The 26,288-nt window shown below is 37.9% G+C and overlaps 1 protein-coding gene across 4 annotated transcripts in view; it reads left to right on the top strand.

The window, feature by feature from the left end:
• CHD1 (chromodomain helicase DNA binding protein 1) overlaps positions 1 to 26,288 on the top strand; it is a 43,964-nt gene that overhangs the window by 5,854 nt on the left and 11,822 nt on the right. For all 4 annotated transcript variants that reach the window (XM_053407859.1, XM_053407858.1, XM_053407857.1 and 1 more), the window contains exons 3-24: positions 5,414 to 5,615; positions 6,908 to 7,012; positions 7,501 to 7,568; positions 8,975 to 9,124; positions 10,963 to 11,228; positions 11,665 to 11,890; positions 12,840 to 12,940; positions 13,209 to 13,387; positions 13,835 to 13,962; positions 14,834 to 15,050; positions 18,113 to 18,202; positions 18,471 to 18,661; positions 20,036 to 20,224; positions 20,388 to 20,550; positions 21,049 to 21,201; positions 21,307 to 21,378; positions 21,748 to 21,897; positions 23,283 to 23,431; positions 24,039 to 24,135; positions 24,220 to 24,315; positions 25,129 to 25,305; positions 25,438 to 25,598. In XM_053407859.1, the coding sequence (XP_053263834.1) occupies positions 5,414 to 5,615; positions 6,908 to 7,012; positions 7,501 to 7,568; positions 8,975 to 9,124; positions 10,963 to 11,228; positions 11,665 to 11,890; positions 12,840 to 12,940; positions 13,209 to 13,387; positions 13,835 to 13,962; positions 14,834 to 15,050; positions 18,113 to 18,202; positions 18,471 to 18,661; positions 20,036 to 20,224; positions 20,388 to 20,550; positions 21,049 to 21,201; positions 21,307 to 21,378; positions 21,748 to 21,897; positions 23,283 to 23,431; positions 24,039 to 24,135; positions 24,220 to 24,315; positions 25,129 to 25,305; positions 25,438 to 25,598 (3,330 nt within the window). The remainder of the gene's footprint in view (positions 1 to 5,413; positions 5,616 to 6,907; positions 7,013 to 7,500; positions 7,569 to 8,974; positions 9,125 to 10,962; positions 11,229 to 11,664; positions 11,891 to 12,839; positions 12,941 to 13,208; positions 13,388 to 13,834; positions 13,963 to 14,833; positions 15,051 to 18,112; positions 18,203 to 18,470; positions 18,662 to 20,035; positions 20,225 to 20,387; positions 20,551 to 21,048; positions 21,202 to 21,306; positions 21,379 to 21,747; positions 21,898 to 23,282; positions 23,432 to 24,038; positions 24,136 to 24,219; positions 24,316 to 25,128; positions 25,306 to 25,437; positions 25,599 to 26,288) is intronic.

Below are 26,288 nucleotides of genomic sequence, written 5' to 3'. Positions count from 1 at the left end.
GCAGCAAGGGCTGGTCTGGTGCGCAGTGAGCTCCTTCCGCCTCCTGCACCCGCCCCCCCAGCGCATGTGCGCCCCGAGCGCTATTAAAGCATGCTCCGCTGCTGGTTTTGACTCTTGCTTACAGCATTAAAATACATGTTCCCATCTGAATGTCTCTTCTGTCATGAATTCATAAGATGGTCCCTCTGTCTTAATCCTCATTTGTGAAAGCAGGGCAATACCAACAACCTACCTTATGGGGTTTTCTTGTCTTTTTGAATAGTCTGATATGTATCTATGTATTTCAAACACTCTAGAGACTAAAGAACGGTATAAATGTGTGTGATTATTATTAGCAGTTAGCATGATGATACTACCTTTTCCCTGCTGGGTTTGCCACGCTGATCCTTAGAAGTATGCTTAATTAAAATAATGAAAAATTGTGAAATCTGGGTGTAGTATTTGATGTCTCAATTTATTGTTTAGTAAATGATCTAATCATTTGATTAATCAAAGTAGCATATTGTAAAACTATATTCAAAAGAATAGAATTTCTTGATTGGTTGACAGCCCTAGTAATAAGTAAATGTGTCCTATCCAACAAATAGTTTGTTGGGGTAGAGCCTGTTTTAGGTGTCATGGCGCATATTCTCAAAACTGATTCTAGATTCTCAGTCTCCCCTGGAATCAACAGATTGCAGCCTACTGTCTCTAGTTCTTTTGTCTGAGACAGTTTTAATTATAACTTAATTTATGAATTATAAATCAGGGTGTTGTTTTTTCTCTTGGTACACTGTCCTTTTGCCTCAACACTGCTATGATCCAAATGAGCTGTGACATCTGTAGTTACAAAACTGCTTTGAATTCAACCAATTTGATTTTCAGAGGAGCCTGGGAAGCACTGAGTACGGTACTTTTTTCAACTAATACATTGAACAGGCTTTATTAGTTTGGTAGTACTTCAATTCTTTGCAAGGCAGAACAATAAAGCTAGGCTTCAAAGGTCAGTTTAAGGTCTTTAGGAGTCAAATCTGGTCACAGAGGTCATATTGTGGGAGTTTAAAATTCTTAACTTGTGAATATTGGATAAATGTAAAATCTGTATTAAGGATTATTGAAAAGTGCCAATACATGTACAGAAAATAGTTTTGAACTTAAAAGTTCTTTTCTGAACTTAAAAGATTAACATGGCATAATTTTTAGACTGAAAATAATAAGTAGACTCTGTTGGTCTACTTATTTAATGTGCATTTGATCCTGGTCCAACTGGTACCAATTAGTTTCCGGGCCCAATTCAAAGTGTTGGTTTTGACCTATAAAGCCTTAAATGGCTCAGGACCAGAGTACCTCAAGGATCACTTCTTTCCATAGAAACCTACCTGGACCCTGAGATCATCTTCTGAGGCCCTTTTTCGTGTGCCTCCTCCTTGAGATGTCAGGAGGGTGGCAACACGAGAATGGGTCTTTTCTGCAGTGGTTCCCCGTCTGTGGAATGCTCTCCCCAGGGAAGTTCGCGTGGCGCCTTCACTATACACCTTTAGGCGGCAGGCAAAAACGTTCCTTTTTAACCAGGCCTTTGCCTGACCTGATCTACAACTTAAACCCTTTTTAAAATGCTGGCTCTTTCTAGGGTTGTTGTTTTTCCCTTTTGTTTGTATTTTGATTTTATGTATGTGATCCTCTATGTGAACCGCCATGAGACCTTCAGGTATAGGGCGGTATAGAAATAAAATTAATAATAATAATTAGGTGTTCTGCTTTTATGAGCAAAAGGTTTTTTAACGTGAGGTTTTTGAGACTTAATTTTGTTGGTGCAGCTGTTAGTATGTAAAATCATTAGCTCTTTGCTTTCAGTGCAACACTGAAATGTATCGTAACATTGTAGATCCTACTATTTTCTGAAATGGTACCATTAGTTGTACGTACTTCGTATTCATTTGAGACAATGTTACTTTAAAATGTTTTTATTTTCAAAGGCCTGTTTTCTGATCAAGCTGTGTGTTTGTTTTTAAAAATTGATAATAACAATTTGCAGCAAATCTTGGCCTCACATATTCCTCCCTTTTCCATTTGCAAGGGGAGGAGATTGAAAGATTCCATGTTAAAATACACTTGTTCAGATTCTGTGAGTTCAGATTTGAGTTTGTTTGAACTTGTTTGAAGCCAGTTTCCTGATTTTGGATATCACAGAAAACTTATGTACAGTGGTACCTCGGGTTACATACACGTCAGGTTACAGACTCTGCTAACCCCAGAATAGTACCTCGGGTTAAGAACTTTGCTTCAGGATAAGAACAAAAATTGTGCTCTGGTGGTGCGGCAGCAGCAGGAGGCCCCATTAGCTAAAGTGGTGCTTCAGGTTAAGAACAGTTTCATGTTAAGAACGGACCTCCAGAACGAATTAAGTTCTTAACCGTATTAAAAATTAAAAGTGAAAGCTTTAATATCCCACATTCACAAAGGAAGTACACATACCTAAGTCTTACCATAACTCATTTTTGTAATGCAGAACTTCGATAAATTGCCATATTTGTATTGGGGCTTTGTGTAATATCCAGTTGTTCCCCTTGTATACGTACAAAGACTTTTGATCCAATAGGATATGTCCATTCAAGGAAGATGAGAGGCCATTTTTGTTCCACTTCCCAACATCCTAGCAGTAGCAGCACCCCCAAAAAATGTTCTGAACCTCGAGTTGATGTTGAGGGTGGTATTAGGAGCTACCTAGGGAGTGGACTTGGCAAAAATCACATTGTCTCTTTTTCAGTGAGTGGCTAACCACTTCTGACACACCAGTTCTGGGAGCACTGACTGAATATCACCTATTGAAAATAGCAGAACAAACTTGAACCAAAATTGCACATAATGCTTTAGAGACAATTGAGGAGCTCGTGAGTTTTCATATTAAAGTTAAGGATTGGATATTATGATTGCTCCAACAAAGTCCATTCTTTGCTAAGTTAAAATACTGTTTCTAATCATGTATGAAGTAAATATAGCAAGATACTTGTCTTGTTTGGATGATCATATCTCAAAGGATATATGAATGAGACCTGTTCCTCCCCATTCAGCTATTTCATGTTGCATGAGCAAATGAAAAGCCAGGAAGTTTCAGTTAACTATAGTTTCTCACTATATCCAAATTGGGCACAACAGGTTAATGGTTTCTAAATATGCCATGTTATGAAACTAACTTTAAACTGTGACTTTATATCTTGACTTTTTTAGAAGTCATAGTTTTCCAGTTCAGTAGTAAAACTGATTCTGAGAATTCCTGGTTTATTTCCCAACCTGTGAGAAGGAAAGAAAAAATTGTCTATGTGTTTTTTTGTTACTAGGCCAAGATGTGATCATCTGAATGCAATCTTATACTCAAATATGAACACAATGATGTCTAATTAGTTTGTCTGAAACACTTACAAATTTAACTGATACTTACATAATTGCTTTTTATTAACTGATTAGTAAGTGAACAGGAAACTGAAAGCTCCCCAATGAGGGAGGGGGGAATGATATTTCAGTCTGGAGGCACTTGTGTAGTATGGTCAAATTGATTAAATCAACACCTTAGCTAGCTTGGGAACAGATGAATAATAATGGATCCTAGCCAATATAGAAATTGTATATGACTAACATCAAGTTTTAGTAGGGAAATTACATCCATCTAGTTAGAAAAAACATACTGAAATAATAGAAGTTGAGATGTAGCAAATAGTAATGAAAAGATTATTCTGCTACAGATGTGAAAGCTTAAAAAACACATAAAATAAAACCTTTGCATCAACGGACCTAGGGAGCTTATCAGTAGAATAGCCCCCTCCTTGACCTGAAGAAAATCATTGTTTCCAAGACTCAATGTTAATCAATTTAGTATTTGGAAATCATTGGAAATCATAAATGGAATAGTCTTATCTCAAGTACTCTGCAGACCACCTGATACTTATAAACATTACTAATGCAAGCTGTGGTGATTAGAGAGAGAGAGAGCACTCCTACTTTATTCAAACAACCATTTGGAGGACACCTCATTTCCATTGGATGAGTAGGTGTGATAATACTTATAAAAACGTAAAGAGAGCACCTGCTGAAAATAGGCCACCATCCGATTTTCCACAGTGGCATACTAGATGCCCCTTGACAACAATGGCCTTCACCCTTTAATGTTCTCCACCAACAGGTATTCAGAGCCATAGGACCAATAGCTATTGTCACTTATAATTATTGATGGAGACCTTTCTGCAGTGCTATTTTCCCATTAAAAATAGTATAAATGGAAACAGGACCAAATCAGAAAATTACTTAATGATGCTGAGCCAGAGTGGAGTACTAGAAGTTTGTTATTTCTCTTTCAAATTTACTGCATTCCTGGGAGTTTATGGCGTTTTTCTGCTAGTCAGAGGAGGAAGGGAGGAACATCCATCTCTTTCAAGACAGGCAGAGTGTGGACACTGTCAACTGCTGTTTCAGTGACCATGTTTTCTCATGAGTACAGTTCTTGATGGTACTCTGCCCACTGCTTCATCTGCTTGTTGCAGCTTGTGATGATCGCTCCCAACTAGGTTTTCAGTGGTGCAATTTTCCTGACTGTTTGTACGAGGCTTTCTTCATGCTTGCGTACATTTTGCAAGTGTTGCCACTGACAGTAGCAAGTTGAATGCTCTGACAGTAGTCATTGGCACATTGTCTGGCAATCCACTGGGCATCACTCCCTGCCTGTCTTAGTGCATCTTCTCGCAGGGTGCACACTTGTAGGTCATAAGAGCTCTCACTTTGCAAGCAATAACAGGCTCCATTTCCTTAATGTCAGCCTCAAACCAGTCGGAGATCTGTGTGTATCTCTCCGTTTGAAATATATCAACTATTGGTTGCCAAGCTCCACAACACAAGCCATTAGAAAAACTACATTTTAAACATATGAGTCTGAAGTTTAAAACACATTTTTGTCTGTCTGTTGGAGGAAGTTGCTTGTGTGCAAATGTAAGCAAAAGCATGCAGCTGCATGTCCATATGTTTAAAGCATGTGGCAAGGTCTTGATAGGGTGTTATTAACATTTGAGCAATTGTTATTTGGATGGGGAAACATTAACATTCCTGTGTCCAGCATGCAGTGTTCAGTTACCTAGCAACTAGATGTCTAAGGTCATTCCATTCTGTACTTTATCCTATGTTTTAAGTATGTGCATTCCCCCCCCCCAAAAAAAGCATATTCAAGGCCCCTTAATTCATTGACACTCCATTTGAGAGATTTATTGGGAGAACTCCCAACTTGCAGATGCAGGCATTACTGCAAAGACTGATAATCAGCTGGGCATACTGTTGAAGCAGCAACATTTACTATCTAAGGCTAATACTAAGGGGCTTTTAAATGAGGACTGCGCACCTGAATCTGTTCTTCAGCCTTCTTATAATATTTATTTTTAACTTAAAATTGCAGCCAGTCAGATGATGATTCTGGTTCAGCATCAGGTTCTGGATCTGGTTCAAGTTCTGGAAGCAGTAGCAATGGAAGTAGCAGCCAGTCGGGAAGCAGCGATTCAGACTCTGGTTCAGAGTCTGGCAGTCAATCAGAATCTGAGTCTGATACATCTAAGGAAAAGAAAGTCCAAGCTAAACCTCCAAAGGTTGATGGAGCTGAGGTAAGGTGGACTCTCTCCAAATATGAGAAACTCTATTTAAATGGTTGTTGTATTAAGTGAGCATCTGCATAAATAGTGTAAATTAGAAAGTACTTTAGTAATATGAAACATTGGAAATGCTGATGAAAATATCAGATGGCAGCAGTGCCAAACTTTCACCTTTCTAAGAAATACCCAGTGTTGACATTAACACTGCCTGGGTTATTTAACAATGTGTGTTGTATCCACTGCTGCCATTCCACTTGTGTAACAGACTTGCGCTTGCACAACTTCCCCCTCCTCTCCCATGCACCCTCAAAATCTGCTCCAGAGGATTGGGACACCCTCCAGAGCAGATCTGGTGGGTGCAAGGATTTAAGAGGAAAGAGAAGTACCACATGTGGAACTCAGTTCATGCAGCAGTGCATACATTGGATGTTTCTGCAACCCTTAAGTAAAGTCTCTTTTATGTTTAGAAGGAACTTACAAAATAATATATTAAAGAATAGTGTCTTTTGCCAGATGCAATTTTGATGATGGCATGGTATCCTTAGCATATCAATATAACTGTAACTGTTTCAGTTGTTGAATCAAGTCCCCATGCCACCCCACCTTAAAACATGCACAAATTCAGCATGGCATATTTTAGTTGGAGTGGTTTGAATTTGGTGTATCATGCTGTGATGTTTCACCTGAGCCATTCAAAATCTGCGAAGAGGGTGGCTTGCACCTGGCCACCTCCCCCTTATATAGACTAGGGCTGGACTAGGTGCAGTCCCCAAGCCTCTGCCCCTGATAGGCCCAGAAGGAGATGACTGTCCCTCACCTGGAAGGTCTGCTGCAGTCGAAGGTGAGCGGGACCAGGTGGCCATCCCCCCCCCCCTCTGACTGTCTCAGAGGGTCTCCATTGAATAGCTGCAGCCATTCTGTGCAACAAATGATGCCCATCCCAGATCAGCGGATATTTTAAAGCCCATATTAAATGTGCCTGCAACCAAACAATGGAATCAAGTTCACAGTAGACCCTCCAATATAGCATGCCTGGTGAGACAGTGTTTAAAAGTGCCAGTTGATGATGTTGCAGTTTGAAATTAATTTATTATTTCTATGTTGTCAGTGGAAGAAATGTAGATATATTTCAATGGTGTTCATTTGTTTCTTAAGGTAAGGCTTCTGAACAGTGATTAAGATAACTTTTCTTGTATTTTGGATCTACCTGTTACTTGTAAAGTTTGTGGACTTTACTGAAGAATGTATTTTATTCCTTGTGTTTTATGTGACTACATAATGTTTTTATTTGAATTCTGCTTTAGTTTTGGAAATCAAACCCAAGTATTCTGGCTGTACAGAGATCAGCAATGCTCAGGAAACAGCAGCAGCAGTCAAAAGCAGCATCTTCAAACAGTGGCTCAGAAGAGGTGAATAGTTAGCTACTATTTTAAATGTAAATGTAAACACAGATCTTTGCTAGCCGGTGCCAGTATTTTAAAAGAGAAATCAGAGTAAAGTACCTTTCAAATCATTGACTTGTATACTACTGTAGATGCCAACTGTTACCTTTCTTGGGGCCAGCACAGTATTTTTAAGACTGTATGTCATACTTGCTTTCAGTATTCACAAGATTATAATATATGTAGTTGAATTACCTTGTAAAAGAAAAAGGGTGTCGAGTTCAAATGGGTTGGAGGACCAATTCAGGGGCTAATTTGACAAGCAGCTTTAATGAGTACTTGGACTGAGGATCAACTTTTCAAATGTCCCTTGCCATCCAAACTTAATGTGCCATCCTTCCTCATCTTACCTGCAAAATTACCTCCAACTTCGGTGTTGAAATGGAATAGCAGTGTTAAGAGAATGACTGTTTGTTTACATTCTTATGGACCTTATATTTTGTTTTTCTATGCAGGACTCATCAAGTAGTGAAGATTCTGCTGATGACTCATCCAGTGAAATCAAGAGGAAGAAACATAAAGAGTAGGAAATTAAGTATTACATAGCTTGATGTAGTGTTTTAAATTTATCTGATCAGTAGAGCATATGACGTTATCAATGTTATTTTATCTCAGTGGTTGCTTAGTATCCAGTGAATAAACTACTTGCTTATCTGTATACTTGTATGGCTATCCATATAGTGACATGTTAGGATTTGCATATTTAAGATCTTTGCATGGAAACATTCTCATTTTAGAAACAGACAACTGCAACAGTATTAGGAGTTTAATTGCCCAGAACATATTTTTTTCCAAGAGGTTAAAGCCCCTTAAGCATAATCTGGTGAATGTTTTCTGTGCAATTGGCCAACCAAAATGTTTGCTTTCTATCACCCCATCATTCTCTCACTGAGGCAGATCAGGTCTCTGACATCACTCTGTTTTATATATACGCATAAAATGTCTCCAAAGCATGTTACTAGCTCAGGACAATTCCATGCCCCTTCCCTCCTGAGCTTGATACTGAAGGGAGAGAGAGTAGTCATCTCTGCAGTCCCACTGCACTTCTGAAGCTTTCAGAAGTGCATCTGATGTTGAAGGAGCTCTAACTGTCCTTTTGTATTTGGAATTTGCCCCTGCCACTTCTCCCACTGTCCTCTCTACTGAGCTTAACCTTAGAATTATCCACCCCAAGGAATTGTCCTTTGGATTATCCAAAGTTGTGCTTTACTTCTAAGGGGCTCAGAGTGCCTCCAAAAAGCAGTACAGTACAATTATAAGGATGATTCCCTACCTCCAGCTACAGACTCAGAAGGAAGGCTGAGGCTCATCAGGGTTGGGGAGAATTTGGATCATGGCCAGTGCTGCTAACATATTTGTGGACCACAGCAGGTCTCGTTAAGGTTCATATATTCAGTTCATATTTGGGTTTTTTAAGTAGCCCCTTGCTTCACTGAGATTTGCTTCATTTAAAAGCTTTTCCTAGAATTTACATATTGCTTTGTTTATTTAATATATGAAGGTTTGAGTATTGATGGCAGTGAGAAAAAGTCATTAATGTGGAAAATCTATATAGTTAGCATTTCATTTTAATGAAACTGGAATTATCCCAGATAGTTCTCCTATTGTGTGAAAGCTGTAGAGACAGAATTTTTAAAGAAAGTGGCAAATAACTACTTACTGAAATATTCACAAATTCCTGTAAATCATTAACTTCATTTTAGTCATGCAAAGTTAAAGGTTTAACCCTTTTCCTGTAACACCTTCCATCTACATTAATTGTTCTGCTAATTTCACTTGTTCAACATTGCTGTTTTCAAAATGTGTCAGGATAGTGGCTCACTCCCTTTAACATTTTATACTAAAAAAACCTTGATTTTGTAAGATTATTCTTCTTTTGATCTACATTTAGGTATATAAATGTTCTTTTTGTAATTTTAATTTGTGTAGTGAAGACTGGCAAATGTCTGGGTCAGGATCTGTCTCTGGAACTGCTTCAGATTCTGATTTGGAAGAAAGCAGAGATAAAAGTAGTTGTGAAGAGAGCGAATCTGACTATGAGCCAAAAAACAAGGTCAAGAGCAGGAAGCCTCCAAGCAGGTATGTGAAAAATATTTTTGATTGTAAAGTGTCCCCCTTGTTTGGATTAAATATATATATCCTCCCTACATGTTGCCATCTAGGAGTCCAGTAAGTAGATGAGCTAGTCTTTGTATACTGGGATGCAGAAGAAAGAAAAGTTGTCTTCTTGCTGAGGGGGTATCTCCCATTTTCTCCATATATCTACTATTTTTCTTGCCTCCACGGCAGAATGATCTGCTACCTAGTTTAGACTGCTTTAGGCCAAAGCTTGTCTTTGTTTGCGAACTAGAAAGAAAGAAGGTAGAAGTCTTTTTGAGCACTGAACCTACTTGGGCTGAGTTTCTATCTTGCAATTTTTGTGTTCCAAGGACAGGTGGAGTCACTTTTACAGCTGCCTGTCATCCTCCTTTATTGAAGATAGTTAAGAAAAATTATGATGATTATGGTAATGATTAGGGTGGTGGTTTATTACCCACTGTTGACCCTAAAGGCCCAAGGTGGGTTACAGTGCTACAAACAAACAATTTAAAACAACTTTTAAGAACAATTTATTAAATTAAAAACAATTAAAAACAACTTAAAACTTTAAAAACAAGATGTGTCCTTAAAACATACCAATGGGAGATGCTTCCTAGTTTAGCCGTCAGCTTAGTTTTTCTTCTAAAGAACTTGCTTTCTATTCTGTAGAGATATCGCCCTGTGTCTGGATCATTTTCAGATGAGACAGAAGGAGAAGGCACATATAAGCTAGTTCTCTATTTTACAGTGTTCAAATGAATTCCTGGGTCCTGTCAATATTATATTTTATTCCTTTTGATTGACTGGAGTGGCAGCAACCAGAGTACAGAAAGCGTTGGGCTGTGGCGAAGTCAACTGGTTAGAATGTGGTGACAAAGGCTTTAGAAACTAATATGTCACTCGCAATGGCCGTTCTTATTTGTATAGTGTGTAGTTGGGCCCGTTGAAGCCTTTGTCCATCTGCTTTGTTTTGCTTTTGGGGAATGTGATGACTTTTTGTTTCCCAGCGAGGCCAGGTCCAGTTAAGGCTCTTCCGTAAGAAGCTTGCAACCTCAGGCATGTTAATCCTTGCTGATGTGCTTAAATGTGGCCAGAGAAGCCACAATGCTTCTTTAGGGTGGAGCCTAGAAGCCTGACCTAGAACCCAGCTGCGAAAAGAAACCGGACCTGTTCAAGAAGTACCATCTAATAATAGAAAGCTGGAAAAGATGGGAGAAGTGGCTATTGGGAGCTCTTACCCAACCCCACCCCACCCCCAAAGAGAAAACCTTCAACCATGTGTTTCCTCCACTTGGAGCATAAAAGTAATAAAACCCAGCAGATTAATTGCGTGCGAAGCTGGTTGTTGAGAGAGAGCATTTTAGATGTTTCCCTGTTGTGGATATCGCTGTACTTCAGAATCCGTCCACAGTAAATGCTATGCCAGCAATGTCTGCGGGTTAAAAACAAAACAACCAAGGTTATAATGTGTCCTAATGCCCCAAAGGGCTATTCTTTTCACAACCTTGGCCCTTGCCTTCTGATGTGTTCAGATTCCATTGGCATGATATAAGAAACTGGCTAGACTCAACTCCTTAATGGTGTTGGGACAGTTGGATAATTTATTTGAATAGACAAACATTTAGTATAATAAAAATGTTTTTAAAACATCCAAAGGGGGGGGGGAGGAATCTGATAGTCTGCAGATTCAGAGATTTACTACAGGAAGTTAATAAAAATTGGTGCTCCAGCACAACCTACAGGGTTCTGAGCATCTTTGCCTGCCGTTTATTCTAGGGCTTTCACTGATGAGTGTTATGAAAGTCTATTTTTCTTTTATTGTTCTTCAAATGTTTAAGAATAAAGCAAAAAAGTGGAAAGAAAAGTGGAGGGCAGAAGAAAAGGCAGCTTGACTCATCAGATGATGATGATGACGACGACGATTATGATAAAAGAGGATCTCGCCGCCAGGCAACAGTAAATGTTAGTTACAAAGAAGCTGAAGAAGCAAAGACAGATTCAGATGATCTGCTGGAAGTCTGTGGAGAGGATGTCCCACAACCTGAAGAAGATGAATTTGAGACAATTGAAAAATTTATGGATAGCCGCATTGGACGAAAAGGAGGTAATATTGACTTATATTTGTAAAACTTCTCAAGCTGATGAATAATGTTTCAAATTATTTCTATTGGATGAAATATATGAGAAGTGCATGTTGTGAATGGTACAGTAACTGATATTTTAACAACCTTGTTAATCAAACTGTTAGGTTTTTTTGTATGTATTACAAAATATTTTGGTTATATATGTTGTTTCAGTGCTGTCCTATTTTTCTCTTTATTTGCTGAAGTTTTGCTGTATATGTTGGTTTCAACATATACTTCTGGCATTAATATAGTTTGTATTGAACTTTTAAATAGCACAGTGATGTACCAGCATTCTAGTACAACTTCATGGAGTGATAGATGCTTCTGTCATCTAAAACCAATCTAACAATGTTTGCTGTTCTATCTAAAGCCATTTAGTATTGCAGTTGATGCTCTTGTCATGCTCTTTTTCAGCAACTGGTGCTACAACCACTATCTATGCAGTTGAAGCTGATGGAGATCCAAATGCAGGATTTGATAAAGCAACAGAACCTGGTGACGTGCAGTACTTGATTAAATGGAAAGGTTGGTCTCACATCCATAACACTTGGGAAACGGAAGAAACCCTGAAACAGCAGAATGTTAGAGGAATGAAGAAACTGGACAACTATAAGAAAAAGGATCAAGAAACAAAACGGTGGCAAGTATTGTTTATTGTAAAAGTATAATACAAGCATCTATTGTATATTATTGAAGTATTCATTTGGCACGTGTCTTTATTCATGTGTGAACATAATTGGCAGAATGCTGAATAAGGCAGATGTAATTCATTCATAATGTTTTTTAAAAAAATTCAAAGTACTCTAGTACTGTTTATCTGCAGATTTAAGGTTCAGCATTATGCAGGATTCTTAATGGTTACTGTGTGCTGTATCCAGTTGTGGCTTTGTGCCAGCAGAAATGTTTCCACTACAACAAGGTGAGGTACCCTATTTTCACCAATCCCTCTTCTCAATTGCAGCCCTTTAAGCCATATTAAAGGGATAACCAGTGTGGTGCCCTCCAGCTGTTTTGGACTACAGCTCATATCATCCTGGGCCATGCTAGCAGCGGTGATGGGTGTTGTAGTCCACAGCACTTGGAGACCACTCCATACTGTTCCAGAAGAACCAATAGCCTTTTGGTAGGATGGAGGGGCTACATTGGGTAAGAAAGAATTAGTGAAAATATGGATTCCAATATATTTCTTCAACTGAAAACACTAATAGTAGTTACGGACTTGTCAGGGTTGCCAACAGGATTCATTGGATGTAGTTCATTGAATGCAGACTGAGCTCTCTGCATCTACACACACACACACACACACACACACACACACACACACACACACACTGCCCAATCTATTGGCAAGAACCTCTTATGTACATATATCAACTGAACCTCATTTATGTTGTGGGACTGTTGCAAAGATAAAAAGAGGAAGAGGAGAATAATAGAATGTTGCCTCCAGGTTGTGCTTTCTAACTTTATAGATTTCCAGTTTACTTACCTTCTAATCAGTCTTCCTGTATTTCTGTTGAAAGTTAGAAGAATAGTAAACTATACATTCTACAGGGTTATAATGAATACGCTGTGTCATTTCATTCCAGGTTAAAAAATGCTTCTCCAGAGGATGTGGAATATTATAACTGCCAGCAAGAACTCACAGATGATTTGCACAAACAGTATCAAATAGTAGAAAGAATAATTGGTAAGTGACAGATTTTGAAACTGGAAATAATGATGATATACCAGCATAATGCATGCATTTAAGTTTTTCTGTGTTCATGTAGTTGGAAAGAAGTTGTATCTCATCGTATTTTATAAACTATTTTAAAGATTTTCAATGTACATGTTGGTGCTCCTACAGTTATATCCATAAGTTCTTCATCTATTCATGAGTTGTTCAGCATAGTGCCTTATTTGAGCCTAATTATGTGTCAGTGTTAAATTTCATTTTAAACATATATTTCCCACAGCTCATTCAAATCAGAAGTCAGCAGCAGGTTATCCGGACTATTATTGTAAATGGCAGGGTCTCCCTTACTCAGAATGCAGCTGGGAAGATGGTGCTCTCATTGCAAAAAAATTCCAGTCACGCATTGACGAGTATTTTAGCAGAAATCAATCCAAGACAACTCCTTTTAAAGACTGTAAGGTGGGTACATTAGTGTTTCTTTTAACAATGTCTCCTTCAGTTGAAGTAGTATCTGGTGTCAGGCAAATGGCAGCTCAATTCAAAAAGAAGATGAAACCTGCATAGAATACTATTGGTTAGGAATAAGGGATTAAGCCTAACATTCTTCCCGACATCTTATTTTCTGTGTCAGAGAATTATTTTGTATAGAGGGGCATTTGACTGAATGATGCCAGGCATAGCTTTACCACTTCATCTGCTGTATGTGAAATCTAATCCAACAAGAAGAAGTATAAGATTTAATTGTTTCAACTGTTTAAGAACTATTTTTTTAAGCACGATGCTCAGGGTGGAAGTTGGTCCTTGGCTGTAGTAGATTCAGTTTTTCACTTGCATAATGATTGTTTATCATTTTTTTCTTCCAATTCAAATATAGGAAATTAATTCTCACCACCCCTCTTTTGTCAGGTTTTAAAGCAGAGGCCAAGGTTTGTGGCCCTAAAGAAACAACCATCTTACATTGGAGGGCATGAAGGTTTAGAGCTAAGAGATTATCAGTTAAATGGACTGAACTGGTTAGCTCACTCTTGGTGCAAGTAAGTACATAATAAAATGTTGCAATTATATGTTAAATACACATGCATATTTTATTTTATCTTACAAGCTTAACAGGAACACAGTCATACACATTTGCCACGTAATAAATATCTGTGTGCATGTGGCAGTTATGTTTAATGGATTGTACAAAAATAGTTATTTATAACCCATTCATATTGCCATGCAGACTTTTTTTTTTTTTAAAAAAAGCATGATCATCAAAAATTGTAAGCTAGTTAAAATCTGAAGATAGGACTTAAACTGACATGGTTCAGTTTTTATTGTTTGATATGTGTGTTTAAATGAGCGGTGTTTGTTGATTCTGTGTGTACCCTGAATTACAAGTTGAATGGGAAAAATTTGGGGAAGGTTCTCAGATCCTAGGTCAGATTGTGCCATTAACAAAGCATTTATGTCCTGTCAGTGACTACCTAAGCTTCTGAATCGCTTTGCTGCACCCGTTGTCCGATGGTACAGATGCCCATGATCTAATCCCACCAGTGACCTATGCTGAGGGGGATTTTTCCATCCACTAGACTTTCCTGAGAGTCTGGCCTTTTTTGCCACCCTTTCACACTATGCAGTGATGAAATTTTGCTATCCTGGGGGAAATAGAGGCTATATCCCCAAATTTCCTTGTGGAGAGGGAACAGAAGCCCCTCTCAAAATCCTTGGGGTAACAGGGTCTTCACTAGGCTCTGAAATGTCCCCCTCCAGTCTTTCCTGGGGAACTATTGTCTTTTTCCCACTGCCCCCCCCCCCAATGATTCCTCTTGTACCCACTGCAAAATGGTGAAATCTGCTCTTTTGGGAGAAATACTGCAACTGTCATTCTGAAATTTGCCATGTTTTATATACCTCACTTTACAGGAGCAACAGTTGCATTCTTGCAGATGAAATGGGCTTGGGCAAAACAATACAAACTATCTCCTTTCTGAATTATTTGTTTCATGAACACCAGTTATATGGACCTTTCTTGCTGGTAGTACCACTTTCCACTTTGACATCTTGGCAAAGAGAAATCCAGATATGGGCTCCCCAGATGAATGCTGTAGTTTATCTGGGGGATATTACTAGCAGAAATGTGGTAAGTGATCAAATTCTACAGTGTCACTGTATTTTTAGTAGATCCAAAATTAGTGCTTATACAGAGATGGTATTGGAAAGATTAAAATTAACCAAATTTCACATTTATTTTAAAGAGTTGCTTGTTTTTGGTAATATTTAATATTTTTGTAAGTAAAATAAAGTGTGTATTCTCCAATATTTTGATACTTTGTTGAATAACAGAGAAATATTAGCCTTTCATTTTTGCCAAATACATTGCTGCTATCTAGGAAATGGCACAGACTCTTCCATTGTCTGCTAAGTCAGAGGGAGGCCAAAAAGCAGTATTCATTCAAGCTTCAATTTACTGAACTCAAGTAGTAGTTAAAATGTAATAATTGATTACTTTCATTAGAGAGGTATTTACGGATAATAGCTTTATTCAGTAATGAAATGGAATGTAAAACATGAAACTATAGGTCTTAGCATGTTATATTTGAAATTTACATTATGCTTATTAGTTCTTTTGAATCAACTACAAATGCAACTGAAAATAATACTTCCAATCATTTTGATTTAATCTTCTTTGTTACCCATGAACTAAGCAATATTTTAACACAGTCTTTTAATTTAAAAATTTTCTTAATAAAATTCACTGACTGCTTTTTGCTGTTGCTTGTTAAAATAAACTTCCTCATCGTAGATCAAGAAGTAAAGTGTTATACTGATCAAGCATTAAGCACATTTAACTCCGGTACCTAAGGAGCTTTAATAATTTCTTGGGAACAAGGCATCAGTTTGAGCTACTTTGAAGTCAGTCTCTCTTTGATGGCAGAATGCAGGATTCAGATTGACAAGTTATTCTCAAAGTAATTTATTTGCAGGGGTGAAATGCTTTCCTGCCTCTAAAGAGAAAGAAGTGTTTGGAGCAAAAGGGAGGGGGAGAGAGAAGGAAGGAAAGCTAGGAAACAAAAAAGAACTGCAGAATAACAGTTCCATCTTTCAGTTCCTCATTTGTACAGTAAAACAGGGCAGGTGTGGGGTGGGGCAGATGACCACTCTGAGGAACAAACCATTCAGGCAAGAACATGATTAACTGTTACTCTTTATCCCTCTTTCTTCCGGGGTAAGATATATTTAGCCAGGTAGCAGTAGTGACTATAGCCGTGCCAGAAACAATCCTGTTCCACAGAACTTCTCCTGTCTGTCACTATCGTGATTGAGCCTTCAGGCAGTACTCACCTAGACTCAGAAGGACCTGTTTATAGGATCTCCCAACTCACCAGATACCCATTTTTGAACCAATGAAATGTTTTCATGTGTCTCCCTACAGATCCCTATCATGCCATAGGACCCAACTCTCCTAAAGGCCCAATAGCATAATCTGGATTAGATGTTACTGTCCGAAGAGAAGGGTGCGGTGGGAATTGCAGTTGCAGTAGTGTAGCAACTTCAGGTATCAGAGGATAAAGGGTTTTTCCAAGACCCTTTTAAGTATCTCAGTGTGCTTTCTAATCAGTGGCACTACCCTCCTCTCCTGCTTTGTAAGTGGGCAGTCATTTATAGCCTTTGCAATCTGAGAGATGACAGCATCAGATCAGTTGATCCTGGAAAATGTCAGAGAACAGTGCATGGTAGAGTGATGATACTAATCTAGAAATTGGTTTGTGCCCAGTACATGATTGAAAAGCCTTCTCAGGCACTTGTTCAAAATCAGTCATATCTTCTTCAGTTTCAAGCTTTAGAAATGGTTCCAGCCCATGAGTCATTGGGCATATTTTTTCACCATGCTGGAAATCAGTAGGAGGAAACGAGCCATTCTGACTCTGAAGTACTTCAGCAAATTGCTGGAGAAAAGGTGCTCCAAGTTGTGGGTTCTGAAGTTCACAGCAGCACAACCAAGATATTTCCTTGCTTTGTAGATACAACAGAAGTCCACTGCTGTATTCATCACCACTTGCCTGGGCAAATTGTGTTACAATTTGAATTCCATAGAATTCCTCAGAATTCATTTGAGTCAAAGTATATGTTGAGCTCTAAGCAGCGCTGTTAAGTCTCCTGGACTTTCAGTATCAGTTGGCAAATAAACAGGCGTAATTCATATAAACAGGTCTACTAACAAGGTTTATATTAGCAGGCAGTTGAGCAACAGAAACTTGTCTCATTAGGTTATTTGGCACAGTTCCTAGGTCGGCATCTTGAAAAGGTGGTGGTTGTTTTTTTACTTACGGACTTCTCATATAGTTATGAACCTTTGCTTATAATTATCTTTGTAAGCCTACACACACTTCCACAGATAGTTAGATACAGGTTTTACATAGGTAGAGATACATGGATATAAAATGTGTGTTGATAAATAGATATAATGCAGCATTTTAATACCACCAAGGAGGTCTGGGCAACCTACTTGATTCTGATCCCCATTCCAATTTTATCTTCACAACAACCTTGTTGAAAAGGTTAGGCTGATAAGTTAATAAATGACTTTTCATTCAGTGGATTTAAGAGAAAGCCCTTCCCTCATCAATCTTAATCTTGCTTCCTCTCATCCCAGAGGGAATGACTTTGCCACAGTCTGGGCTGTTAACCTTGTTCCTCAAGGGAAATAGAGATTTACAAATAAATAAAAAGACAAATATGCATTTTCTTTTGTGAAATGTGTTTGTAAATAAAAGCTAGTTCCCTGGCTTCTGCCTCTGGTTACATCATTCTTGCAGTGCAATGGATCTTTCTTCCATAAAGGCTCTTTAGAAGGACCAGAATGAGCAAGGTAATTGCTTGTGTTGTGTACTGCATGTGTGGTTACACTCAAAGTTGGATCAGTTTCTCTGTTTTGTGACAAAGCTGCAAAGGAACAGTTGCAAGACAGTTACAAAGAAACAGGTTAAGCTGCGCTGGTGCAGAAATATATTGCATTGGTTGTGCAGCACTAGCTCCTTTCTCAATGGGTAGCTATTCTAATCCTAATTCTAATTCTTACTCACTTTCATATTTATGAGCACTTAGCTTGTGTGTAAGGTAATGTTTAGAAGCTAACAGCATCAAATATCAGAATTTACAGAAATATTTCATAACCTAATTTCTCACCAACTTTGTCTGCAGATAAGAACACATGAATGGATGCATCTGCAGACCAAAAGATTGAAATTTAACATCCTTCTGACAACTTACGAAATTTTACTGAAGGATAAGGTAAGTAATTTGACCACCACTCACTTCTCAAAATGAAAGCAGAATACTGAAGGAACTAGACTTGCCTGTCAACAGTTCTTAGGTTCAATAGAAGAAGTGACTTGTGAATTTTATTACTGAAAAAGGCAGTCGTTTTCAATTTTATGGAAGGAGGTAGAAAGTTTTTAATAGATTAGTTGTTCATTTTTCTACAGCATCACTTAAATTGCCATTTTAAATGCTTAATCTCTGAAACAAAAAGTCACTCATTTTTATTTTATTTGAACAGTCATTCCTTGGTGCTCTGAACTGGGCATTTATAGGAGTAGATGAAGCCCATCGATTAAAAAATGATGATTCCCTCCTGTACAAGACGTTAATAGACTTCAAGTCCAATCATCGCCTCCTTATCACTGGAACACCTCTGCAAAACTCCCTGAAAGAGCTCTGGTCCTTGCTTCACTTCATCATGCCAGATAAGTAGGTAAACTTACTATACTAGCCATGTACAGTTAGTAGAATTATTTAATTAGCACTCCTTGAAAAATGATAGGGACTGCAGCTTTGCTGGTTTGTCTATTGCTTTGTTTTGGTGCAGAATGTCTGGAGAGTTTATTTGTTTATGTTGTTAGCCGGCTTTAAGTGACACTGGAACCATGTTAAAACAAAACAAAAAGTCCAATGCCTCTGGGAAGCTTACAGGCAGAACATAATGGTGACAGCCATCACTGGTCACCTATTTATTTTAGCTGCTCTGGCTTGTGTCCAGCTAAGTTCTGCTATTAATTTATGTATACTAATTTCAGTGGGTCTACTCTGAGTAGAATTAAGTTGAGAACAATCCTTTGTTTTGTATATTTTCAGTATAGTCTCGCAATAGAGGTAAATAATGGTCTTCTGATATACTGGCTACTTCTGTTTGTTTATGTAAACCATACGTCTTCAACATAGATTTGTTTTTAGGGTAGCAAAGCAAAATAATAAGAAACAGGAAGTTAAAATGATAGTAATGATTATTTTAATAATACAGAAAATGAATATAGCAAATAAAAAAAAACTCTCAACAGCTACAGCCAATTTAAATAAATTAAATAGAATCACTTAGACCAGTTTAATTTTAAAGGGTGCTTACATTAGCAGTTTGTAAATTTGTGTAACTACAGAAAGCTGCTGAAAAGACTCAGATTATTTGTTCACTTCTACTAACGACTATACAGATTTTTATTAAGATAGAAACCTGAGCATCATGGCTGTACTAGGAATCTTGCTGGGGATTATTGGAGAACCCTTTGAAGGCAGGGGTGGGGTTTTTTTATCCGTATGGTCTCTGCCAGTAGAATCTTTTACATCTCTCCCAATAAAGTCTTGTTTGTTCACCTTTTACTTTTCCTTCAGTATGTTGAGAGAGTGACAGCAGCCTAAATATTGCTACTTGCCCATATTTTTCTTATGCACAAGTATGAACAAAGTGGAAGGAAATTAAAATGGGGATGAACTGTCAGAAAAGAAGGGAGAATAAATTAGCAGAGCTTTTTTTGTGTGTGTGTGGCGTGTCACTCGGAAGTAAGTCCCATTGAATTCAAGTGGGACTTACTCCTAAGTAAGTGTGTATAGGAATGGGTACAGTGCTTAAGCTGCTTTAAAACTAAGTAGCATAGAACTTAGTGAAACGTTTAACAACAAGGGTCATTTATTTTTCATAATTCAGATTTTCTATTGGCTTAATAACTTGGCTGATTATACGCTTGTACAGTAAGACTACTGGCATAGCATGTATGTTTATTTTGAAAATCTGCCACAATGGTTATATTGAAAATTTGCCACAATTTAGAATGTTACATTTTATATTGGAAGGTTTTCTTCTTGGGAAGATTTTGAAGAGGAACATGGGAAAGGAAGGGAATTTGGCTACGCAAGTCTTCACAAAGAACTCGAACCATTTCTACTAAGGAGAGTTAAGAAGGACGTAGAAAAATCTCTTCCTGCCAAGGTTGAACAAATTTTAAGAATGGAGATGAGTGCATTGCAAAAGCAATATTATAAGTAAGTAATTTATTGTGGCTGTCAAAATAATTTACACAGTGAAAAGTGAGCAGGTTTCTTTCATACAGTAAAGAGTTTGCCTGTCTGCCTGCAAGAATTTTTTAAAATTTTCTGTTTTCCACAGTTTCATTACTGACAATACGCTTTTTTTTTATAATATCAGGTGGATTTTAACTAGGAATTACAAAGCCTTAAGTAAAGGTTCAAAGGGCAGTACCTCAGGCTTTCTGAATGTCATGATGGAGCTCAAAAAGTGTTGCAATCATTGCTACCTCATTAAACCACCAGATGATAATGAATTCTATATTAAACAGGAGGCCTTACAGGTAAAATTTCATGTCTTTGTAAAACTGCTCTGCATATATTGTTCTGTATATAAAACAAATTAAAATGCAATGATCAGATTACTGGGTTTTTAAATGTTAATTAAATAACCTAGGAATGATTATATCTTCTATTATTATTATTATTATTATTATTATTATTATTATTATTATTATTACCACCACCACCAAGTAAACATATCTGGGGAGGAAGTTCCACAAACGTTGTGCTGCAGCTGAGAATGTTCCCCCTGCTTTCCCACTGCCTCACCTTGTTTCATAGCAATATTCTGAATGCGTAGTGTAGCTTTTTAAATCTAAGAATTCTATGCACAGGAATAGATGTAATTGTGTTAGGCATATTCAGACTTCCTTAAATTTTTGATTTGTGGTTTCTACCTTTGGTTTCTGGTAGTTCCCACAAAATGCATTAACGTTAATGTACAGACATAATCTTCCACGCAGTCGTTGATTTTTTTATGTCTTGTGTTTTCTTTCAAGAATTTAATCCGGAGTAGTGGGAAGCTCATTCTTTTAGACAAGCTGCTGATTCGCTTACGAGAACGTGGCAGCAGAGTGCTTATATTTTCTCAAATGGTGCGGATGCTGGACATCCTTGCTGAATATTTGAAATATCGTCAGTTTCCCTTTCAGGTAAGAGCTTACTATTAAATTATATCACTGCACACATTTATTTATTGGCCTCATGCTGTTTACACACTAGCACAGTCTTAGTCTAATTGGTCTTTTTCTCTCCAGAGGCTAGATGGGTCAATAAAAGGAGAACTGAGGAAACAAGCACTGGACCATTTTAATGCAGAAGGTTCTGAGGTAATGTAAAACTTGCCTATTTTGTGTTTTGTTTTATCTTTTAAGGAACGTGTTTTGTTTCTAGCAGCAGAAAAGATTATTTGCCATCTTATAAACAAAAACCTTCATAGTGAAATCCAGGATTTTATGTTACAAAATGGAACTGTAGTACTTTGTTTAAGGTTAGCAGTTTATTTTACAACGTTGTTTGTGTTGGAGACAAATGTTTTGGTACAGTTCTGGGCAGTTTTAGAATAATTGCATTCTTAAGTAGTTTACAACAATTTTAATGTGTACAGTACTTTGAATGTCAAAATGTATCAGTTAACTCTCCTGTTAGGTATATTTTTACAGTTTTTGTTTCAGTCTTCCTGTCTCTCTTAATTCCAGGACTTCTGCTTTTTACTGTCTACCAGAGCTGGAGGTCTAGGCATAAACTTGGCATCTGCAGATACTGTTGTTATATTTGATTCTGACTGGAACCCTCAGAATGATCTGCAAGCACAGGCTAGAGCTCATAGGATTGGGCAGAAGAAACAGGTACATACGTTTTGTTTGATTTAGGTACTTGGTTGGGGACAGGAACAAATTATATGAAATCCAGTTTAGATATATACGTGTGTTTATCTGTGTTTATTCCCCCCGCCCCCCAAGTGACGTAGTTTGAATGTCTGGGTCATGTTTTATGGATGTGTTCATTTACTTGTCTTTATCAATATGTTGTTTGTTTGTTGGTGTGTGTGTGTGTTACAATTAACTAAAGAATTCAACTTTTTAATAGAAAGACAACTTTAATGTGCCCAGTTCCCAAAACTAGCAGCCTGACTCCAACAGACACAGTACTAGCATATAAATGTTTATGATAGAGTATATTTAAAAGAGTGCAAGTACACTTCGTATACCTTGGCTGCAGTCCACCAGCAGTGAACTGAATGTGCTCCCATCTCCACAGAGACAGAGGAGCTATGCTCCCCATAAACTATGCACAAAGCTTTCAGGCTAGCCATGGCATTCTGGAGATGTTCCACCACTGTGATCAGCCTGACATCTCCTTGCATCTGTGCAGTGATGATTCACAAAAGGGGAAAGTGCTGATAGCAAGGCCATAGGAAACTAGATTTGGGTTTCACAGCACCAACAGCACACATATATGAAATTTTATTTATTGCCCACCCTTCACCCAATATGAACACTAGTTATAACAACTTAGAATCACAAAAATAAGGTGGATCCTAAAAATATATACTGCAAATGTAAAAGCCAAGGTTATAAGCTGCATCTTCAGTGTTCACCAGAAGCTGTACATTGAAGGTGCCAGACACACCTCTGTGGGGAGGGAATTCTACAACTTAGGGGCTGCCACAGAGAATATCCTCTCCTGGGCCACTACCCGGTGTTGTTAGAGCGGAAATGGATTCACACTGCAGAATTGGGGGGTTGCATGGTTTCTTGTTGTAGAATTGCAGCCTCTGAAGGTAGAAACATGTCTCGTTGGAATATACTGTTCATTCAAATACCTCTAAAAGACTGTCACATAATTGCTCCAAGCACATTACACATTTAAGAGAAGTTAAAAATATGAATGCCATTTTAAATTTAATATACAGTTGTACCTTGGAAGTCGAACGGAATCCATTCTGGAAGTCCATTCAACTTCTGAAATGCTTGGAAACCAAGGCGTGGCTTCCAATTGGTTTCCTATTGCACAGGCGCGCTGGAAACAATAGCGGAAGCTGCGCCGGACGTTCAGCTTCCAAAAAACATTCGGAAACCGGAACACTCACTTCCAGTTTTCGATCATTCGGGAGGCGGAACGTTCGACTCCCAAGGCATTCGGGAGTTTTATTTGTGACTAAAACTTCACTTTATTTCCTATTACTTTAGTGATTCCCGTAAATCTTTATTTTTTGTTTGGTTGTTCACAGGTAAACATTTATCGGCTAGTCACTAAAGGATCTGTAGAGGAAGATATCCTGGAAAGAGCCAAGAAGAAAATGGTTTTAGATCACCTTGTCATTCAGAGAATGGACACTACAGGAAAGACTGTGCTGCACACAGGTTCTGCACCTTCTAGGTATACCTTTGGGGATGAACTGTAAGCATATCTAACAGACAACTTCCCAAAAATGTGCAGATAATCCTTCACAGTGTTAAGGGAGTTATGTTGACTTGTCCAAGGTTACAAAACTTGGCAATCATCTTCTTTCTCTCAGGATGTCAGGGCTAAATCTCCTGGCTCCTGAAGCTAACACATAGGCATCACCTGAGATATCACTTGCTTTCCCATCATGCAGTCCTTTCTGCCCTTCTCAAATGATAGAAGATGGCTTCAGACTGATTCCTTCCTCCCTTATTAGAGCAACGGTTCCGAAGGAGCCAAACTGAATTGACCCAGAACTTCTGAAAAATATAATAATGGAAAGATAAACATGGGGGAGGATTGAAGAAAGGAGGGCAGTAACCAAAGGAAGAGAATCCCTCTGCCTGACATTTCCCTATTGCTGTGGATTATGGTGACCTAAGAAGCTTAAGGAACCAAGACACAATTCTAGGAGAAACTCTGAATTTATGTTATTGATTGAATGTGTCAGCTCATTGTCTGTGGGCATCTAGTATCTTAGACACACACATTTTTGTGCCTTGTGCTGAGTAAAAGAGTAACATGTTCCCTTTATTTTTAGCTCTGCTCCTTTTAACAAAGAGGAGCTGTCAGCTATTTTAAAGTTTGGTGCTGAGGAACTTTTTAAGGAACTGGAAGGTGAAGAACAGGAGCCACAAGTAAGGTTAACATCCTAGCATTTGATTTTCTGGTCTATTCAAATCAACATTTCACCGGTAAGATTTTATTTTTATTTTTTTCAGGAAATGGACATAGATGAAATCTTGAAAAGGGCTGAAACACGGGAAAATGAAACTGGCCCATTAAGTGTCGGAGATGAATTGCTTTCCCAGTTTAAGGTACTATACTTTTTCATTCCATAATTATGTTAAGCAAAAATTACTAAAAGCAACTCCATTTTAGAAAAGCTTTCTGTTAAAAGGTCCAAGTTTTTCCTTGGGAAACAGTTTTTCAAAATCTGTTTAGAAGAATGTAGTCACCTCTGTCCCTTTTTAAACACTTGAATGTTGAGATTTGTTAATTTTTTTTTAAGCTCACTAAGAACTTTTGTGCCTCTTCCCTGTATGCAGACCGATAAAGGGGGAGGCAGGTACACTTGCCTCGGAAAGCTAAACTGGCAAGGGCCCCCCACCAGGGACCAGCTGATTTTTTTGTTCGAGTTTATAACTTTATTCTCGCAAGACTCCTGCCCTGGGCCTCAGACAAACTCTGCACGGTCCTACCTGTATGTACTCCAGAGAGAAAAGAGGAAAGCTTATTACTGTTGTTAGAAACTTCCTTGAGTTTCTGGAGAGGCATAGTGTGTATAAATAAATATATAATCATCTGACACTGTGGCTGCTATCCTGTGAACATACTTGAGAGTAATTACTTGGACCCGCTGGAACTTAACTTCCACATTAGCATGCATAAGATTGGTCTGTAAGTTAGCAAGCCCTCAGTAACTTTATGCTAGGGCCTCTAACACAGACGAACAGAAAAGATGACCAAAACACCTTTGGGGAAGAGTGCACAAAGGATAGGATCCCGGATTAATCATGCTTAGAGTTGACCCATTGAAGTCATGATGCTCAGGTTAGCCCTGTTTGTTGTATTTGGAGTGTGTGTGTGTGCATTTGTAATTACTTTTATCAAAACTACCATTTTAACAGGTGGCAAATTTCTCCAATATGGATGAAGATGACATTGAACTGGAGCCTGAACAAAATTCAAGGAACTGGGAAGAAATCATTCCAGAGGTCCATAGGAGAAGATTAGAAGAAGAGGAAAGGCAAAAGGAACTGGAAGAAATTTATATGTTACCCAGAATGAGAAACTGTGCAAAACAGGTAAAGATCTTTTGAGAGGCTTTTCTTCCCATTGCATTTTGTGTTAGAACAAATTGCGCTTGAAATATTGAAATTTGCTTTAGCTTCACAAATGGAACACTTAAATTTTGCACTTTTTAATAAAAAATACAGATCAGCTTCAACGGAAGCGAAGGGAGACGTTGTAGAAACAGAAGGTATTCTGGATCAGATAGTGACTCCATCTCGGAAAGAAAACGACCCAAAAAACGTGGAAGACCACGGACTATTCCACGGGAAAACATTAAAGGATTTAGTGATGCAGAGATTCGGCGGTAAGAAATGGGGAAGGGGGAAGATCTACAAGGGGAAAGTAATAGGAAAATTCTCCATTGGAAGCTTGAAATGCTTGTATGTTACGTGTCTTAAAAATCACGCTTCCTTTTCAATTAATTTGATAAATACTGTTTCACACATTACATTAAGCTATTAAATTGAGGGTACATGTTTGTTTAAATTCAAATAGAGTGGTTACATTTACAGAATTTTGGGTTTATATCGCAGTACCTGCATCTTCCCCACCCCATTCAAAGTTCTACAAGCCATTTTAGAAAGAAAATAAAATTATTTTCTTTTGGTTGGATTGCCAAATAGTATGGATTTTGGATTGAAATAAATTAATATTTATATAATCTATAATGGCAATTCAGTATAGAGAAGGTTGTAATCCAGCATCTCTTTCTCTCTGCATGGCATCTGATAGTGTATGGAAATATTAATAGTATCTATTTTGACAGATTAGACACTTTACTGTAGTAAACATGAATCTGGTTACTTTCATAATTTAATATGTATTCTTACTCTCCATTGCTATATTTTGACAACCTAAAACATCGGTTTCTGAAGTGACTTTGGTCTCAATCCCATACCCACAAAAAGCTCAGTGGAACCTGCATCTGAGTAAATGCATATAGGATCACAACATTTTTTGTATTATTTGTGGAATATAGTACAATTTTTTTCAA

This window comes from Podarcis raffonei, chromosome 11 (assembly GCF_027172205.1).
Source record: "Podarcis raffonei isolate rPodRaf1 chromosome 11, rPodRaf1.pri, whole genome shotgun sequence".
Taxonomy (NCBI): Eukaryota; Metazoa; Chordata; class Lepidosauria; order Squamata; family Lacertidae; genus Podarcis; species Podarcis raffonei.
Note: the sequence above shows the minus strand (reverse complement) of the source record. Positions and strands in the feature narration are given on the sequence as shown.